Source organism: Aedes albopictus, chromosome 2 (assembly GCF_035046485.1).
Source record: "Aedes albopictus strain Foshan chromosome 2, AalbF5, whole genome shotgun sequence".
Classification (NCBI taxonomy): Eukaryota; Metazoa; Arthropoda; class Insecta; order Diptera; family Culicidae; genus Aedes; species Aedes albopictus.
The window spans coordinates 458,858,599-458,879,153 of NC_085137.1; the positions used below are offsets into that span (position 1 = coordinate 458,858,599).

General features: G+C 40.8%; 1 protein-coding gene and 1 non-coding gene across 4 annotated transcripts in view; both read left to right on the forward strand.

Moving 5' to 3' along the window:
• Positions 1-20,555, forward strand: part of LOC109418953 (GATA zinc finger domain-containing protein 10) — a 567,982-nt gene that overhangs the window by 323,900 nt on the left and 223,527 nt on the right. The window contains exon 2 of one of the 3 annotated variants that reach the window (XM_062853962.1): positions 19,812-20,184. The exons of the other annotated variants lie outside the window; for them this stretch is intronic. Within the exon in view, the coding sequence (XP_062709946.1) occupies positions 19,812-19,819 (8 nt within the window). The 3' untranslated portion in view covers positions 19,820-20,184. Of the gene's footprint in view, positions 1-19,811; positions 20,185-20,555 lie in introns of those variants that run through there. 3 annotated transcript variants of the gene reach the window in all.
• Trnas-uga (transfer RNA serine (anticodon UGA)) lies at positions 19,162-19,243 on the forward strand. Its single transcript has one exon. It is a non-coding gene; the product is annotated as a tRNA-Ser (tRNA).

Here is a 20,555-nt window from a genome sequence, read left to right on the forward strand (position 1 = left end):
CATAAGAACAGTTTGTTACATGAAAAATACAAGAAAACACTCAAGCATCAGATTTTGATTCTCATCGTTCCATTATTGCTGCCGATCAAGAACACCTACCCCAAAACCAACCGCGACGCGGTGCAAAACCAAGTTCCTCCGGTTACAGCATCCGACATGAGTTGGGTTTGGTCATCCAGGACGTCGATTCCCGTGCAATCGGGGTTCCAATCATCGATCTTCAAAATCAACAACTACTTACCTGTTGGAAATGCTGACCGGAGGAATGAGGCACTGCACCGCATCAAGGCCGGTTATCGAAAAAGGTCTGCCTGGTTGGCAATGGTACCGGGCTGATGATTATATTTATCGGACGAGATTCAGAAAATCCACCGCGTTCCAATATTTTTTTTTGTTTACAATTTGGCGTACATGGTTTATGACGTTCTCGGCGGAGTTTGTATAAACCTACATCAAGAACATTATAAACCTGAGTACTCTTGAGTAATACTTCTTACCCTTGCTTAAGATGAAATAAATTTAAGACGTTCTTGATGGAGGCCAATTAGGCTGCATTGAGAACGTTATAAATCCTAGTATTCTCGAGTTATGCTTTTAGCTCTGGCATGAGTTGAAAGAAATTTAAGACGACCTTATGGTGTTGTTGATTAAAACCATTGATAATGGACCGACCGCGGCCTAGATTTCAATGGAAGCCATGTTGAGAGAACTCATGAACAATGTTCTCATGACCAGGAATAATATTTTTGAATATTTTATTAGTGCATTATAATGGAAGCGCGTTGCAATTTTTGGAAGTATCTTGCAACATATATACGATAAATTTTGCTTGGCATTTGGCTTCCTTGTTACACCACGGAAATATTTCCAATTTGTGTAATAAATCAATCCCGATAATGTGTCATTTTCATTGTGTGTGTTTTTTTTTTCAATTTAATTTATCAAACTTTTCTGTCGACATAAAAGCTGCATCAGCAACAACACTGACTTATTTATTATCGTTTTATCGTGCACTTGAAGAACTCTACAAGGAGAGAGCAATTCGTCTTGAGGACAACTTGGGAAGTACAACAAGTTTTAAGAGAAATTTAAAAACAACTCTCCAAGAGCATCTTAGGATGGGCCTCTTTTGTCTTATGGCGGGTTTATGGTTAGTTTGACGTTGTTATGCAGAGCAATTTGATTCATGTCTAGTTTTAATGAACGGGTGTTGAAGTATTCTTCAAAAGCATCATAAAATTAATTTTGTTACTTGGGTTGGGTGATCTAGGTCATCCAAACTATTCTGGAATTCATTTTCCTAAGATCTACAACATCTACCATAATTTATGTTCACTCTGTTCAATAAATTTAGTCACGTTGATATCCATTAGACTTCGCAATGCTACGAGCAACTCGATATTTTCGTAGTTGGACATTCTGTGAAATACAAATGGCCTCCAATACACTTTGAAATTTTGATTACGATATCCACATACTGTATCATGCTTAAATTGTAAAAAAATATTGGTGGAATGTTGTCTATACTGCTAATGAAGTCTCAGTGTACAGCCATAATTCTTTTGGTACATTCAAGGGATATTCCAGGCTTTCCAAACTATTCTGGAGCTAGGACCTTCAAGGTTTACAGGCTCCACTCTTGTTTCTCTTCACTCTATCTGGATAATTCTTTCACGATTGTGTCTGTTGCACCTCATAATATTACGAGTATCTCTATATGAACCCAATGTATTTTTTTAACCTTCCGTAACTCGCGCATTGACTACCCGCGTCAGCACCATGCTAATGCTGAGTACAAAAAGCGAGATTTTTTCAACGTGTTGTACAAAATACAACAGCGCGATCGCTCGAGGGTTAAGTATGGCTCGCAATATCTGTAAATCTTTTGGATATTTTTATGTTCGCGTAATCTAACCTACGCTACTTCTAGAACCTCAGAGTACAAATCTGATGACTTACAGGGGATAGACAAAATGATCGGGACAGGCAAAATTTTCACTTTTCAAAAAAAGTTCAAATAGCTGTTACTTTTCGAAAAGTGCATCAAATATTCTCAAAATTTTACTGTGAGTCCATCAACTAATTGTGTATCAGTGGTCCAAATTTAGAAAAGATCAGACCATTCTTCACAAAGTTATAAAGATTCTTGAAAAAGGTAAAATTATCGGATAGCTAACTTTGAGCTGTTATGTCTTCGAATTCAATGAATCGAATGGAACGAAATTTTGACCATTTATGACTTACATAATGAGCTATGAAAAACCATTGACTTAACTTAATATTCTTAACACGGAAGAAAATTATAACGATTAGATTATTTTTCTAATAAAACACCAAATTATCCAAAACATCAACATCGTTTCAAAATTCAAGATGCAAATTATAGTTCATTTAATTTCCCTCTAATTGACTAATATATAAATGTGTTTTGAAGGAAAGTAACAACATAGCCACCAATAAATTGAAAAAGTAATAGAATGCATATTAAAAATAGACCAATTTACTAAATATCATGAAAAAATTAAAATCGCTATAATTTTGTCTCTTGTTAAAAATTCCAAGTTTAGTTAAATGTTTTCCAGAGTTCATTATATAAGTCATGAATGGTCAAAATTTCATTTCAATCGGTTCATTGAATCCGGAGATATAACAGCTCAAAGTTGGCTATTGGATAATTTTACCTTTTTCAAGAATCTTTATAACTTCGTGGATATTGGCCCGATCTTTTTCAAATTTGAACCACTCATACACAACTAGCTGATGAACACACAGTAAAAAATTGAGAATATTTGATACACTTTTCGAAAAGTTACAGCTAGTTGAACATTTTTTGAAAAGTTAAAATTTTGCCTGTCCCGATCATTTTGTCTATCCCCTGTAGCAACATTCACTTGGTGATCTAGGTCATCCGAACTATTCTGGAGTTAAGACCTTCAAGCTCTACAAGCTCTACTCTTGTATCTTTTTGCTTCATCGATGTAATTCTTTCACGATTATTTCTGTTGTATTGCATAGTATTTGAGTATTTATATGTGGTATTTGTGCACCCGCTGACATACAAATGATCTTTATGGTATTTTGAAGTGTCGGAAATTACCCAAGAATTCCTCCAGGCGTTCCTCGGAAATTTCTCCAGGAGTCCACCGGAAACTCATCGTGGTGGTCTCCGAGAATACCTCTACGAGTTCCTAGGAAATGCCTCCAGAACTTTCCGTGAAATCCTGCACGAGATCTTTTTGGCAGTTTCTCTCTGGCAGTTTGGCACGAGTTCTTTTTTGACATTTCTTCAAAATTCCATCAGAAACTCGTCGTTATGGTCTCCGAGAATACCTCTACGAGTTCCTAGGAAATGCTTCCAGGACTTCCGGTGAAATCCTGTATGAGTTTCTTGGCAGTTTCTCTGAAATTTCTTCAGGAGCTATGCTGGAATTCCTCCAGAAGTTCCTCAGGAATTACTTCAGGAACCTTGCGTAATCCTGCGGGAGTTCCTAGGGAATTGCTCCAGGAGTTCCTCGAGAATTACTTCGGAAATTCCCCGAGGATTTCACGTGAGTTTCCCGAGGATTCCACGAGAGTACCCTCAAAACTTCTCCAGGTAATTTTCCAAAGAGTTCCTGCAGTAATTTCTTCTGGGATTCCTCCAGGAAGTTTCCCAGCGATTGCACTAGAAAGCCATCCAGGGAGTCCTTCGGGGATTCCTTCAGGGATTCCTTCAGGCATACCCCCAAGGAATTCCTCCATGGATACCTTCATGGACTCATCCAGGAATTTATTCAGGTATTCCTTCAGGAATTCCTCCAGAGCTCCTGCAGGAATTCATCCAAGATATCCTCCAACAGTTAAACCAGGGAATTCCTGCATGAATTGCTGTGGGCATTACTACAGAAAAATCTCCAGAAATTCCTCCTGGAAATATTCCAAAAATTCCTCCAGGAATAAGGAGCTCCTCTACGAATTCCCTTAGGAAATTCTTTAAAAAAATCCTTCACAAATTACTACATAAATTCTTCCAGCACCAGGATTTTCTTCAGAAATTTCTTCAAGAAATTCATGGATAAATTCCTGCATGTGTTCTTGTAGACATTTATGGAGGAATTCCTTAAAAAAAACTACGTGGAATTCCTGCGGAAATTCCTAGAGAAATACTTGGTGGAATTCTTGAAAGAAGTCTATGTATTCCTGAAGAAATTCATGCAAGAGAATGCTGGAAGGTATTGTTGGAGGAATACTTGGTGGAATTCCTGGAGACATTCTAGGAGGATTTCCTGAAGGAATTCTTGAAGGAATTCCTGCTGGGATTCCTGTAGGCATTTTCAGAGAAATTTCTTATGGATTTCTTGAAAGAATTTCTGAAGAAATTCCTGAACGAATTCTTGGAGGATTTCTTATCAAAAGTTTTGGAGGAATATCTGGAGAATTTCTTAGAAAAAAAAAACCTGGAGCATTCTTTGGGAAAATTTTTGTAGAAATTCGTGTCAGGATTCTTGAAAGAATTTCTGAAGAAATTCCTGGACGGATTCTTGGAGGAATTCTTAGAAGAAGTTTTGGAGGAATATCTAGAGAAATTTTTAGAAAAGATCCTGGAGGATTTTTTGGAGAATTTTTTGTAGAAATTCCTGGGGTAATTCCTTGAGAAATTATTCGAGGAATTCTTGGATAAAGTCGCGGAACGGTTCCTGGACAATTTCCCAAAGGAATTTTTGGAGTAACCCCTGGAGTTGTTCCAGGAGTAATTTCTTGTGGAATTTCTGTAGGTTTCTTGAAAAATCTTGGAGGATTTCATGAAGGATTTTCTGGAGGATTTGTTGGATGATTTATTAAAGAAATTTTTTTGACAAGTCCCTGGAGATATTTCTTGCGAAATTTCTGAAGGGATTCCTGGCAGAAATCTTAGAGGAACCCCTGGGGGAATTCTTGGGGAAGGTCCTGTAGGAATTCTCGGAGGGATTGCTGGAGACTTATTGGAAGAATTCTAGGCAGATGTCTTGGAGGAATTCCTGGATGTTTTTGGGGATTTTTTTGAATAAATTCGTGAGGTAGTTCCTCAAGGAGTTCTTGGATGAAGTCTCAGAGCAGTTCCTGGAGAATTTCCCAAAGGTATTTTTGGAGTAACCCCTGAAGTTGCCCCTTGAGTGATTTCTTGAGGAATTTCTGTAGGTTTCTTGAAGGATTTTGGAGGTATTCATGAAGGAATTTCTGGAGGATTTGTTGGACGATTTATTGAAGAAATTTCTTAAAAAAGTTCCTGGAGGTATTTCTTGCGAAATTTCTGAAGGAATTCTTGGCAGATATCTTAGAGGTCCTGTAGGATTTTTTGAAGGAATTGCTGGAGAATTCTAAGCAGATGTCTTGGAGGAATTCCTGGATGTTTTTGGAGGAATTTCTTGAGGGTTTTTTGGTGAAATTCCTGGAGAAATTCTTGGTGGAATTCCTGAAGATATTATAAGACGAATTCCTGGAAGCACTCCTGGATGAATTACTGGAGGATGCCCTGAGAGAATATCCGGAGTAATTTCTGGGAGAATATCTCTTGGATTCCTGGTGGAATCCAGGAAGAATTTAATAAGGAAGTCGTGGAGTAATTCCTAAAGTAATTTCGGGAAGAATTTTTAGCGTAATTTCTGAAGAATTTTTGAGAAGAACTTCTGAGGAAAACCCTGAGGAAATTCTTGAGGAATTTGCAAAGGTTTCCTGGAGCATCCTGGAGGTATTCATGGAAGAATTTCTGGAGGAATTCTTTGAAAAATCCTTAAAAATATCTGGAGGAATTCCTGAAAGAATTCTTCGAGGAATTCCTGAAGAAGTTCCTTAAGGATTTCCTGCAGTACTTCTGTAGAAATTTCTTGAACTATTTCTACACGAATTCTTAGAGGAATTTCTGGAGAAATGCCTAAAAGTAATCTCGGATAAATTCCTGTAATATTTTTTGGAACAATTTCTGAAGGATTTCCTGTAGGTTTCTGGAGAAATTCTTTGAGGTATTTCTGGAGAAACTACTAGAGGAATTCTTGGCGAAATTCCTAAAGCAATTCTTGGAGGAATATCCGAAGAAATTCTTGGAGGAATGTCTGGAAGAATGCTTGGAGAATTTCTTGGTAGAAGTCTTGGACAAAATTCTGGTGGAATTCTTGAAGAAATTCTTGGAAAAAACCCTGGAAGGATTTTTGTAGGAATTTCTGGAAGATTTTCTTAGACGAACTACTGGAAGAATTTTTGAGAAATTTCTTGAACAATTTCTGGAGGAATTTTTGAAAGAATTACAGGCAGATATTCTTGAAGAAATACCTGGAAGATTTTTTTGAGAAATTCTTGGCGAAAGTCTTGGAGGAATTTCTGAATGGATTTTTTTGAGGAACTACACCGATAAAGTAAAGAAATCGCGGAGGGCCGTGGCGACACTTGACCCTCTTTTCAACATATGCTCCAACGGTCCCCGAAACTTATATATCGGCTAAAAGCAACTCATAATGGACCCCAAATCGGACTGGAAATGGATCAAGAGCCACACATCAAAATACTCGTGCTCATCATTCTACCATGGACAGTGGAGAAAAGTGACAGCCTCAGTGCAAAGGCAACCAATTCGATAAAGTAGAACTAGAATAGAATACATTTAGGCGCTGTACAAAGTCTAAGTGCAGCTACCAATTGGAATCGCTCACGCAGTGCATTAGTGCAAAAAAGTTTTTCATTTTTTTGGGGTTTTTATTAACGTGTATTTTAACAGGGAGCTAATTCTACACTTTGCACAAAAGAGCTATAAATTAGGTTAAATGGATGAAGAATTAAGAAAAAACCACCTATTTAAAAAAAAACATGTTTTTTTGTAGTTTTTGCTTCACCTTTTTGCCTTTTTGGTTCACCAAAGTAAACTGAAAGGCTATATGTTCACTCAAAAAACGAATTTTCGATAGAAGGCTCGGAGAGCCAAGTTACATATACCAATCAACTCAGTTCGACGAATTGAGATGAAGTATGTGTGTATGTATGTGTGTGTATGTATGTCTGTGCACAAAAAAGTTCACTCATTCTTAAGGCACTTCCCATCGGCCGATTTTTCGGATTATAGCTCGAATCGAACCGGAATTTTACCGCATTGTTTGCTGTTTGAAAATGGTAAACATTGGGAGAAGCGTTCCGGAGTTATAGCCATTTGAGTGATCCGGACCAGCCCCGGTAGAACTGGCCGTATATACTGAACCAAGCACCAATGCGACACATCAAACTGCGGCGATTTTTGTAACCTTCTGCATGGTTGACGAATTTTGTGCGGAAGTCAACACTGGAGACCAGATATTCTACAATGTTGGCTCAAAATTCAAGATGACAGTCTAAAATCCAAGATGGCGGCTTCAAATTCAAGATGGCGGCTGTTAATGATGTTTTAGGCTCTAAAAACAAATTCTCACATTTTCCACGAACGCCCAATACTACGAACAGCAAACCTCCATTACTGGTGCTGTACAGCTCCAGTTAACGGGAACCTTCCACCCCTCTGACGTATCGCATCATTCTGAGCAGTGGAAGCACAAAATTGGCAATCCATTCGTCGAAGGCAACATATCAATACATGCCGTCCGTCCGTCGGCGTCATCGTCGTCGTCGTCGTTGTCGTCGGTCTCGCTTGCGTGAAGCTAGAGGAAGGATGAAGCGCACCATCATCATCGTCGTGGAAAACCGGATTCGTGGAAAACGCGTGTGGATACATGCGTGAACGACAGTGGTGGTCAATACAGTTTCAACTTCAAAAGTTGTGACAATTTTCGAATATTGTCAAATATGGAAATCTGGATCTATTTTGTTTTATTTAGAAAAGCTGAGAGACCTTTACAAGATCCAATACTTCATTGAAAAAGCTCCCAGCTTAAATTATTAAAATTTGAAAATACAAAAACATGTTTTCTTTTTAATTGATGGGTAAAATTATCTTTTTTGAAATTGTTGAAACCTATTAAAAAGAAATCTCAAAATTTTTGGGTAGCTGTTTTTTTTTTAATTAAATGACAATATTGGAAAAAAATTTGATATTTTGTAAAAAAAACTGAAAAATTTCTCAAAATTTCAGTTTTTCTTAAGATGTTTTATCAGGAAGTTGAGTGAGATACAGTTAACAGTTAACAGTTCAAAATTTGAATAAGAAGGTATTAAAAATCGTAAAAGTTCACCGACACTGTGGTACTCCGTCTACCGTCACCATTTTTTTTTTTTTTTTGGTAGTGAGGATTGGGAAAAACTGGAAATCGGTGATGTGCCGAGAGCCGAAAGCCCCGACAGCAACCGGAGCGTGTGTCTTTTCCGGTTCGGTTTGCTCATATTACATACCTACAAGGGGTGGTGGATACACCCCCGTTCTGGGAAAGCAACACGTTCCCCAGCAGCAGTAGCAGCAGTGTTTGAATAGGAGCGTAGTCTGTGTACGGGGTTCGGGGAAAACACGAAAAAGATCAACCGTATGGAGTATAATCGTTTTACTGGGAAACGATGAAATGTCAAATTTGGGTAGGGGGCGCCAAATGAAGCAACACGTGTTTTTGGGTTATTGACAAATTGTCGTTATTTAAAGTTTGGCAATTGTAACAATTTATTGATCTTGTTCTCCTTAGTGTAATTTTTTATGACTTCAGTTATTTTACTAGTTTACCGTGTTTTTACTTAGATAGATTTTATTAATATCAATAAAATTAATAATTACATTTTTCATTTGTTAAAAAAATACACAAACTTAGTAAGAAAATATTAAAAATTATTACAAAAAATAATAAAAATGTAGTAATCTTCCTCAGTATCTGGCACTGAGTAAGATTACGAGTGGCAGTCGAAATACGTGTATCTGTCAAAAGATAAGCAAAAGAGGGCGAAGTTAAAAGGTACGAAACTGATAATACTCATTCGAAGAGGATATTCTACTTAGAGGGTTGGAAAAGTAGGTACAAGATTATAAATAAAGTTTTACTTGCAGTTAATCAATTTCTGACGGATTTAGGCTCTGCGCTCTTCGTTGTTCTGCTCTGGCTCTGCTCTGGCTCTGCTCTGGCTCTGCTCTGCTCTGGCTCTGCTCTGGCTCTGCTCTGGCTCTGCTCTGGCTCTGGCTCTGGCTCTGGCTCTGGCTCTGCTCTGGCTCTGGCTCTGGCTCTGGCTCTGGCTCTGGCTCTGGCTCTGGCTCTGGCTCTGGCTCTGGCTCTGGCTCTGGCTCTGGCTCTGGCTCTGGCTCTGGCTCTGGCTCTGGCTCTGGCTCTGGCTCTGGCTCTGGCTCTGGCTCTGGCTCTGGCTCTGGCTCTGGCTCTGGCTCTGGCTCTGGCTCTGGCTCTGGCTCTGGCTCTGGCTCTGGCTCTGGCTCTGGCTCTGGCTCTGGCTCTGGCTCTGGCTCTGGCTCTGGCTCTGGCTCTGGCTCTGGCTCTGGCTCTGGCTCTGGCTCTGGCTCTGGCTCTGGCTCTGGCTCTGGCTCTGGCTCTGGCTCTGGCTCTGGCTCTGGCTCTGGCTCTGGCTCTGGCTCTGGCTCTGGCTCTGGCTCTGGCTCTGGCTCTGGCTCTGGCTCTGGCTCTGGCTCTGGCTCTGGCTCTGGCTCTGGCTCTGGCTCTGGCTCTGGCTCTGGCTCTGGCTCTGGCTCTGGCTCTGGCTCTGCTCTGGTTCTGCTCTGGCTCTGCTCTGGCTCTGCTCTGGCTCTGCTCTGGCTCTGCTCTGGCTCTGCTCTGGCTCTGCTCTGGCTCTGCTCTGGCTCTGCTTTGGCTCTGCTCTGGCTCTGCTCTGGCTCTGCTCTGGCTCTGCTCTGGCTCTGCTCTGGCTCTGCTCTGGCTCTGCTCTGGCTCTGCTCTGGCTCTGCTCTGGCTCTGCTCTGCTCTGCTCTGGCTCTGCTTTGGCTCTGCTCTGGCTCTGCTCTAGCTCTGCTCTGGCTCTGCTCTAGCTCTGCTCTAGCTCTGCTCTAGCTCTACTCTAGCTCTGCTCTAGCTCTGCTCTAGCTCTGCTCTACCTCTGCTCTAGCTCTTCTCTGGCTCTGCTCTGGCTCTGGCTCTGCTCTGCTCTGCTCTGGCTCTGCTCTAGCTCTGCTCTAGCTCTGCTCTAGCTCTGCTCTGGTTCTGCTCTGGCTCTGCTCTGGCTCTGGCTCTGGCTCTGCTCCGGCTCTGCTCCGGCTCAGCTCCGGCTCTGCTCCGACTCTGCTCCGGCTCTGCTCCGGCTCTGCTTCGGCTCTGCTCCGGCTCTGCTCCGGCTCTGCTCTGTTCTGCAAACAATGTCTTTCAGCTTGCTTTGCAAATCGATGAAAAAATCGAGAAAAATAATGAGAAACATTTTACTATACTGCGCACTTGGCAAATTTCGAGGTTGGAGTCAACTTTATACAGAAAATTAAAGAATCGAAGAGTAAATTGAATTTATATCACATTTAACATTGATCCATGATGAATATTAGTCTCAGTGATTTTTTTCTAAAAGTTCTTCAAATATCTTGATACATCTTCGAAGTTCTCAAAATCTAAAAAAATCGAGTATTTAAAAAGGTTTTTATATAAAATTTTATAAACATAAATTGAACTGATTAGCATTTTGGAGGTAATAGTATAGAGGAAGACGTATTCGCTGCGAAGCCAACCATTCAATGGTAACCTTAGTGGTAACAGCTTGCATATTAACTTTCATTTACATGGATGACTTATATCCGAGACAGAAATATCCTAACAAGACAACCACCAGGATCCCGTAGAATCTGTGAAGTTCGGGCAAAATTTAATTAAATTCAATTTCGTGTGAAACCACACCTCCTCTCTCCTCAAGGGTATGCGCCTCTCACTCCCATTATCACCAACGGACGTCACCGCGACGACGACGACGTTGCATATTGTCCTTGTACAAAAAAGTAACAACAAGGATTCGTCACACATACACGACGCCAGTCAGTCAGTCATACGCTGACGACGACTGACGGTGGTGGAAATTTTTCCAACTTGGTGTTCTTTTCCCGATTTTGTCATCACCGTCGTCGTCAGAAATACCCAACATGACAAACTTTAATTTAATGACACATGAAATTTTATCTGCCACCAGACCAGGTAGGTATGCTTTTACCACGATGGCGTCGGGCGGCGCCATCGTTGAGGACGACGAAAGACAAAAGCAAGAAGCCATTGCACTTCCCAACTCGGTCTCTCTGTCTCTGTTTCGAGGATTCTGGAAGTTTGACAGGTCTTCGCTGCGTCTGGAGCTATACCTTACCTATACTTCTCCGGGAGGTTCCTACCCAAAGCTTCTGCGGTGAAGCAACGATGATTACGACGAACCAACAACGCGTCGCCGACTGGTTGCCTGACTGACTGGCTAACTACCTACTAGGGATGCGCATGCTGGGTGGTGAGGGTGGTGTCGGTGTCCCACAAATCACTCTTCAGGACGTTGGCACCCCCGTGGATGGTGGCTAAATAACGAAGTGCACCTTTCTTCCACCGATAACTAACCGACCGACAGACGGACCGACCACCCGGACTAACCAACCAAATCCAGTAACCAGCAACTGCTAGTGATATTTATTTCCATTAAAAATTAAAGTGTTTTAATAAATTCTGCTACCCGAAGACGACCGAAAGCTTTGCCACGGGGGTACGTGGAGTGGGAATTTATGGGAGTAGAAGATATCATGGTGGTACCATGTACTACTACTTGTACTACTCAGAAGTATTCTACCAAACTAGAACACCTTAAGCTTCGTATAATATGTATCTGGTATAAAATTTTACTACAAGAAAACATTATTTTTATTTTTTTGCGAACAGTTTAAGCATTTGGCGTGTGGAGGTAATATTTTACTGACCTCCACGGAAAAACTCCAAAAACGATGACACACAGAATACACTGTATGCCAGGTTCTACATCTACAGTCTTTCACTTCTTCCAAAAAAAACTTCAAAACTATCACAGTAGTATTCAGATCTACAAATTTAGAGGTAGCACTCGCACTTTCACTTGGCCGCGTCGATTTTGCCCGTGAGACCCATCATTGTTGGTTTCATGCGATCGTCCGTCAGTCAGTTCGAAATGGATGGTTCCAGTTACCTACACCCTTAAATGAAACAACACAGCGCACGAGTAACTTTCACGCAGCGAGCAAAAAGACAAAAGAATTTTCACGCAGATTTGTGTAACACCGGATCAGCACATTTTTTGTGGTGATCCGGTGTTACACAAATCTGCGTGAAAATTCTTTTGTCTTTTCGGTCGCTGCGTGAAAGTTACTCATTGCGCTGTGTACATCGAGTTCTGCGTGTACAGCACAGGAGTGAGCTCCGTTCCTGTTGAAAACCACAAACTAATCGAGAGCCAAATGATGAAAATTTAATTAGAGGATGGTTGGCCGAGCTGCGGTGGCGATGGGATGAGTGATTTTTCGGGTACTTATTCGTAGAGTTCCTTTCTCTATCCGTGTCGGACGGTTGGAGGTCAAAGTTAAAAAAATGACAGTTTTTCAAGAATTTAGTATTTTTTCTTTTCCTAACGAGATAAATTCCATTTTTTACATTTATATACTTTCAGGAAAAAAAGATAATTTGCACTCGAAGGTTTAAGATTACAAGTATGCTAATAGGGTAGGAATCTTCTTCGTCATATGCGTTAATTCTCGTCATATCAGACAGCAAATAGCCGATAATAACAGATATTCCAACTTTCTTTTGCCAATGGCTCAGTTCATCAGTTCCAAGTAATAGCTATCGGAATCTTCATTACCGTAAAATTTTCACTTCACTTCACAATGAATCTGGACTTGTTGAACCAACCTTCAATTCACACCCAACAAAAGCTATGTGCTACTTTAAAGATAGGTTTTACTGATGCAGTGCTGCAAAAGCTATTCAATTTATCAAATCCAAATCTCGCTTTTTGTACTCAGCATTGGCGTGGTGCTGGCGGTGGTGGCTAACCGCGCGAGTTACGGAAGATTAAGGAAATTGTAGCTCTTTCACAATATTTTTTACATGATATGAAAGGTAATTTATACATTAATCAATGCAACTAAATTGGACATGAGGCATTAGGCAAGGAGCAAGAAAAAACTCGATCATTATTGGTCGGTGCTTAGCTAGACGGGAATTAGATAAAAACATGATTTTGATACTAATTACACCATAGCACTATTTGGTCATTGTGCTTAACTTCAATTCACTATATTTAAAACAAAAAAAAGTCATTTTAAATCGGCCAACTGGTACAAAATTAGGATTTTTTTTAAAAAAATAAGTATGCTTCATTTTTGCGACCACCCCAACTTAAAAATGTTTTAATCTTGTTTGTTGAGACTTCACTTGATTTTCTGAAAGCTTTTGACAGTAAAAATGAAAGTGTTCTGGCTTTTCAAGTATTTGCAGAAAATACCTTGTTATTCGTGGACGAATATACAGAATTTTTGTGCAAATATTTAAAGTAATCGTTAAAGTCAACTAGAAACACAAAACTGACGGAATTTCTGAAACAAATAACATGCTGAAAACATTCTGAAAAAATGCTTAACCATCAGTTCGAGAACGTTTTGGAGGGATTCCTGAAGAAATCCTCGTGCAAATTATCGAAAATATACCGAAAATACTTGGCAAAATTTATGAAGTAATCACATACAGATTTACAATTTTCGACGAATCTCATGGAGGCGTCCATAAATTACGTAGCAGTTTTTGCTCGTCATACAATTCCAGACTCCCCCTTCCCCTAAAATGCTAAGTCAGTTATGGACACTCCCTAATAATAAATCAACCAAAATATTATGGAAAATATGAGGAAAACATAGAAATTGAAAATCAAAGGGCATTTTTACTCAATGTCGAAAACAAAACCTCGCCTCGTCAAATAATGATCATAAGTTACTATCGATGCTGAATCAGAGATGTGATCTATCTCAAAGTAGTTATCAAATGTACTCTGGGGGTGGTTGGCAGCCTTCTCATTAAGGATTTTTCTTTCCAAAATTTTAAAATAACTATTTTTTAAAGATTTTTCCTACTAGGGTCTGGGATCATTTGGGCAGGAGCACCTATTTTGGGCGCTTGCTGCTATAGCTCAGTTAATTTCAAACTCTCTATACCACGTCATGGCAGACGTTGAGTCCATCCTGCGGACGGACCGTTGGAAAGATGTACAGGACCAAAATAGATGCCGAATCACCAATGCGATAACGAACTTCATTCACGGTTTAAACAAGTCAAACAAACAGCACGACCCCGTGGTGAAATTCTGCACATCTGCGACCCGAGCCACGATACGGTTCCTCATACGAAACCCGGACATCTGTATTCTATCCGCAGATAAGGGCAACAGAACGGTTTTCATGTACCGAGAAGAGTACAACCAAAAGATGAGAGCGTTGAGCAACGACAATGACACATACGTAGAAGTGATAAGAGATCCGACCCCAAGTATCCAGCATTGTAAGAAGAATGAAAGATCTTCAACTGGTCGACAACTACACCGCAAGCGAACTCAGCAGATACGATTCTGTCTGCTCAAGGATCTACGGGCAACCGAAAGCCCACAAACATGACCTACCGCTCAAACCTGTTAACCCCAACATGACAGCTCCAACCTGCATGCTGTCAAAATTCGTTGCGCGCGTACTGAAAGAATCTCCCGTAAGCAAGTATAACACCGCCAGCTCTTTCACGATCTGCCAAGAAATGCAACAAATCAAGATTCCAGAAGGATACGTCATCGTGTCGCTAGATGTTGTGTCACTTTTCACAAATATCCCCAGAGAATTAGTCCGCAAAAGCATAATCGATAGGGTGTCCGAGATTAACACCAAAATCATCGAAATAGTTCATCGAAATAGTTGATCTGTGTAGACTCAAGCTATTTTAGGTTCGAAGGGAAATATACTTCAAAAAAATTTTCGGTACTGTTATGGGAAGCCCGTTGTCACCTATCCTAGCCGATATTGCATTGGACTCAGTAATCGATAAAGCAATATCCACCCTTCCCTTCCAAATTTCAGTCCTGAAAAAGTATGTCGATGATATATTCATAGCTATTCCCAAAGATGCTATAGAATTGGTTCTGAAGGAATTCAATCGACACGAAGCAAGGTTGCAGTTTACTGTAGAAACAGAAGTGGAAGGAAGATTGCCTTATCTCGATATGACCTTCATCAGAAGTGAAGATCAATCCCTACAAACTGAGTGGTACACAAAACCAATTGCTTCAGAAGGAATGCTCAATTGGTATTCCTTCCACCTAACAAAGTACAAGGTCAACGTTGGGAAGAACTTCATCCATCGAGTCTGTACTCTCTCCACTGCAACAAACACAACCGCCAAAAAGGAGATCATCTTTAAACACTCGACCAACAACGACTTCCCCAGGACACTAATCAACAGACTCTTCCATCGTTACAACAATCAACCCAAACCGAATCAGCCACCACAACAATCAGCAATCATTACGGAAATACCCACCACATCAATGCATCAACCTGTTAACACTGCTCACCGTCCATCTGAAGCAATATCCAGCCCATCCATCCAAACAGATTCACCGCAAACCAACCAACTAGTTATCCATCCATCAGTCCAATCTACAGAATCAGCATCCTCCTCAAAAGCAGTTATCCATGCAACACCAGCTCGCACACCACCTCTAGCAGGAGATCCCCAGCACATGACCAACCTAAGAATGACCAATCCACCAGATACAGCGTCCACAGAAGAACCCGAAATACCAACAGAAGAACAATTAGAAACAGCCAACAACCAACAATATCGAATTTTCAGGTCCATTCCGTACGTAACCGGTCTCTCTGAACGAATCATAGGTATCCTAAGCAAAGATTACAAAAACATCATCATAGCCTGTAAACAAACCAACACCATTGATAAATTCCACACACAAGTAAAAGACCCAATTAACAAGTTCTAAGCAAAATAGTCTACAAAATACCATGCAATGATTGCCAGCAGTGTTACATTGGTATGACTCAAAACAAATTAAAAACAAGATTGTACGGACACAAAACACACATAAACAAACTTAACAGGTTAAAAGAGTTTATAGATACGAAGATAATAACACTAGGAGAGAAGACAGCGCTCATCACACACTGCATCGACAACGTTCATAGTTTCAACCTGGATCGAACTACAGTGGTTGATAGTAGTAGAAACACAAACACATTAACATTTCTTGAAATGTGTCATAGTTAACACACCCAACACTGTTAACCACCTGTTGAACACAAAGTACGCAGCCATTCTCAAAACTATAGGTGAAACCTTTCAATCCCAATCATAGCTAATGCATTCACCATCTTTGAGCAAACCGTTACCGCGTTCACAAGTGCAGTGCAGTGAAATACGATAAAAATCAAGTAAAATCAACCAAAAACTAAGCTACGGTTCACTTGACAAGAAATGTAGGTCAAAATCACACCACACGCTGTACCTATAATGCATTTATGTATGTAAAATTAATTTCATAGCCGATGTACAGACACAAACACGACACCGACAGTCCTATGTCCATTCTAACAAAAAGCGACTAGTCAGAATGTAAGTCAACTAAAACCCATAATTCAAGCCACCAATAAAAAATCCCATTACAGTTTCCCTTTGAAGAAGACTCGAAACAGAGTCGAAACGTCGGAACAAATCTAAAACAGTCGTTTTGATTCCCCAAGACTGCAGCGTCGATAAAGTAGCTAGATCACACATTTCAATCGAACTCTCTTAAGTACCGTAAAAAAGGCCGTCACGTTAAGTTGGGGAGCATCATAGATATCAGAGGACAATAACTTCAAACGCAGATTGAAGGTAGATTCTGTAGAACTTGGAAGTCGTGGACCCCAGAAGATTTTGCATACCTTACAATGTCGTACAACCTCCAAAAGACTTTCTCGTAGCATCGCGGATTATCATGGATAACAATAACCGTAAACCGCAAGCGTGGTAGATTCACTGGTGATTGTAGTAGATTTAGTAGAACTTGAAAGTCCTGAACTTCAGGAAATTCAGCATACTATACGATACTTGACAGCCATAAAAAGGCCTTCTCGTTGGCTTGTAGAGCATCACGGATATCAGAGAATAATAACTGCGAACGTTCACCGAATGGCGATCGAGGTAGATACTGTAGAATTTGAAGGATCTGCACTTCAGAACATTTAGCGTACCTTAGGATGTCGTACAACCTCAAAAAGATTTTCTCGTAGCATGACGGAGTACTAATGGCCCTAAACCGCATGTGTTGATTGAACGGTGATTGTGATAGGTTTTGTAGAACTTGAAAGTCCTGAACTACAGGACATTTTATCAACCTTGCAAGGTTCGTAAACCGTTAACTCGTAAACTCGTTCAATTAAATGTGAGCTAACTCGGACAATAACTGAATTGCGGCTGCGGTAGATCCCGTTGACATTGTAAGTCTTAAATCCAGGATAGTTTGGATATCCTAGTACATCCAAACAAAACGAAAACAGCTGCCCGCTTATGCCTTGTGGTTCTCATTCTGACACCATTTCCCTTGAATATATGTATTGAATTGACTACATTCAGGTGCTTACAGAGCATATAACTTGAATTCCATAACGTATTGGAGGCCTTAAGGTGATCGGACATTAGGGATCTTCGAAACCTATTTTTCAACGACAAAAGTCATGATAGTTATCTATTTCCCGGAGCATTTCCGAAAAATAGGAAAAAACATCTATTTCGACACGCATCTTAAATTTCATTTTTGAAAAATTTTGGACGACCCTGCCATTTTAAGGGTTAACGTCATGAGCCGGGACTAAAATAGATTCATTTTATTACCTACAGGGGTTTAAATCATTCCAGGGCGTTTCATTAGGTTTCAGAGAATTGTAGGGAGTTTTACAGGGGACTTCGTGGGATTTTCAGGGTGGTCATGTCATGTCAATACGGACTGAACAGTTCCAGGAGGTTTGAGGGGAAGTTTTAGAAGATTTTCATGGCATTTCAGGGCGCTTCAGAGCATTTCAGGGCGTTTTAGAATGCTTCATAGGGTTTCTGAGAGGTTTCAGTGGGCTGCATTGGCTCTCAAGTCAGTTCTATGGGGATTTTAGGGGGATTTCAGAAGCAATTCAAGGCGTTTCAATGTGCTTCAAGACGTTTCAGGGCGTTTCAGAAGATTTAAGAGGGGTTTTGGGAAGCTACACGGTCTCTCATGTCAGTTTCGGTGAATTTGAGAAACGTTATAATGCGTTTCATAGCATGTCAATGCGTTTTAGGGCAGCTTAGAAGATTTCTGAGGTGTTTCTTGGGGGGCTACATCGGCTGGTGGGACAGTTCCATGTGTATTTTAGATGTTTTTTGAAGAGCGGTTCGAGACGTTTCAAGACGTTTGAAAAGATATCAGTTCTATGAAGGTTTTAGGAGGATTTCAGAAGCGTTTCAAAATGTTTCAATGCGCTTCAAGGTGTTTGAGGGCATTTCAGAAGGTTTCAGGCAAGTTTTTGGGGCTGCGCTGCCTCCCGGGTCCCCAGTTTTTCAGGGCGTTTCAGAAGGTATCAGAGAGGTTTTTGGGGGTTACACAGGCTCTCGAGTGGTGTTCAAAGGGGTTTCCGGGCGTTTCAGAAGGGTTTAAGGGCGTTCCAGATTAGTTACGCTTGCAGATCCGATAACCTTTGCTCAAGGGAGTTTTCAGAGATTCTTAAACAGACATTCAAATTCAACTCATTACTCGATAGCACATAATTTCACGAGGCTGTGCAAGCCAGAGTTTCATTCAACAAGCTATGCATGTAGAATCTACATTGTAGATCCAATAAAATATGCCCGAGAAATTTGTCAGGGAACCATAAATAGTCTCAAACTCTTCTCATCTGTCACCCCTGAACTAACTCTGAACTCCCCTTAACTCCACTCGCTGCCTTTTTTCCTCAAACCAACCTTATCCCCAATCTTAGGTACTGTAACTGTTTTGAACACAATCAAATTCCATTTAGGTAACAATAATCGACAATTATAACACCATCCAAGCTTACTACACTGGCTGTAATTGTATATCAGTCTCATTTTTGCTGGGTTTCTTATTCATACGGGACAGTAATGTGATTACACGCATTGCAGATGTCTCACAAGACATCATACTAGTAACAAAGAATATTGCACTAATTATAAGTCAATTTTCCATCTTAGAGCAGATAACAACTATTGGTGAAAGACATACTCACAACCAGCTGCTGTGGTGTCCGAGCGGTTAAGGAGATGAACTTGAAATCCATTGGGTTCTACCCGCACAGGTTCGAATCCTGTCTACAGCGCATTTATTTTTTATTCCCAATTTTAAATCCAATCACGCTTCGCTTGTTGATAACGAACGACTAGTCAGAGGACACTACTGACTGGGAGCTGCACCCAAAGTCGTCCCCATCGCCGCCGCCCATCGTCCAGCCAGCAGCCAGCGGATGATTTGTGTGCGAACCAGAAGAAACACTTAAAATTCAATTCATTCGTGAATTTGTGCCATTTGTCAACCACAGCAGCGAGCGGCGGCGGCGGGCGACTTCCAGCCCAGCCAGACCCAGACAAGGGACTCTTGGGATGACACTTTTGCAACAAGAAAACGACGTCGAGGCCGACGACAGCGACGTTCATGTTCACTGACCCATTCATAATTTCTGTCTGGAATGCTGCTATCTATGCTGTGCTGGTTGTTGGCAGCCAACTTTTTTTTTCGTTTTGAGTTTTTTGCTTCCTTTGAAGCGACGCGACTCGATGGAGGCGAAAATGATATCCTTATTAGAAAATGTCTCGGGATGGGACCCCGACATTTTTCATCGCATTTTTATTAATGTTTTCTTCTCGTTTGTTCTTCTCTTATCGTTGCAGGTATGTAAAATTTTCTCATTGCATCGTCCAATTTCGGGAAATGGGAGTGAGGTCACCCACCGAAAGAAACGTGAGAAGCGGAAAGCTCACTTCATAAATTGAGACATCATACGGTGGGTACGCACCGAACTGAGCGGCCCCAAAAGCCAATTCAACGGGTGAGTCACGTCCGCAGAAGTGAGTGGTGACGACACTGCACACTGACCAACCAGGGTGCGAAGATGACGACGATAACCACTGCCGAAGCCGGCAATGGAGTTGTTTACGAATGGAGTGTGAGGTCGCGAAGAGTGCAATAAATAACAATTATTACGGCCTTCCGAAAACCCCCCGATTAATCTACGTGGTCGTTGTGTGATGTAATAACCGTCTTGGAGTCTACTGGTTATGGCATCCAGTTACCAATCTGGAAATGAAGGGTTCGATTCCCGTTAGGATACTCGTTTTACAATAATTAGCCGCTACTGTCTTATTGATTGGTAAAAATTTACTTCGTCTTATGCGCTAATTCCCGTCATATCAGATGGAAAATATTCAATCATTTCAAATACATATTCCGACTTACATTTGCCAATGCCTGATTAGGTGGGAGCAAAAAGATGCAGCAATTTCACTCCACTAACGACTTCGTTTTGTGTACGACGAAGGCAACCGCACCAAAGCAGCAGTTAGCCGAATTGTTCTTCATCACCGTTCAATTTTTACTTCACCAGATTCGCTTGTTGAGCCAACCTTCAATTCATA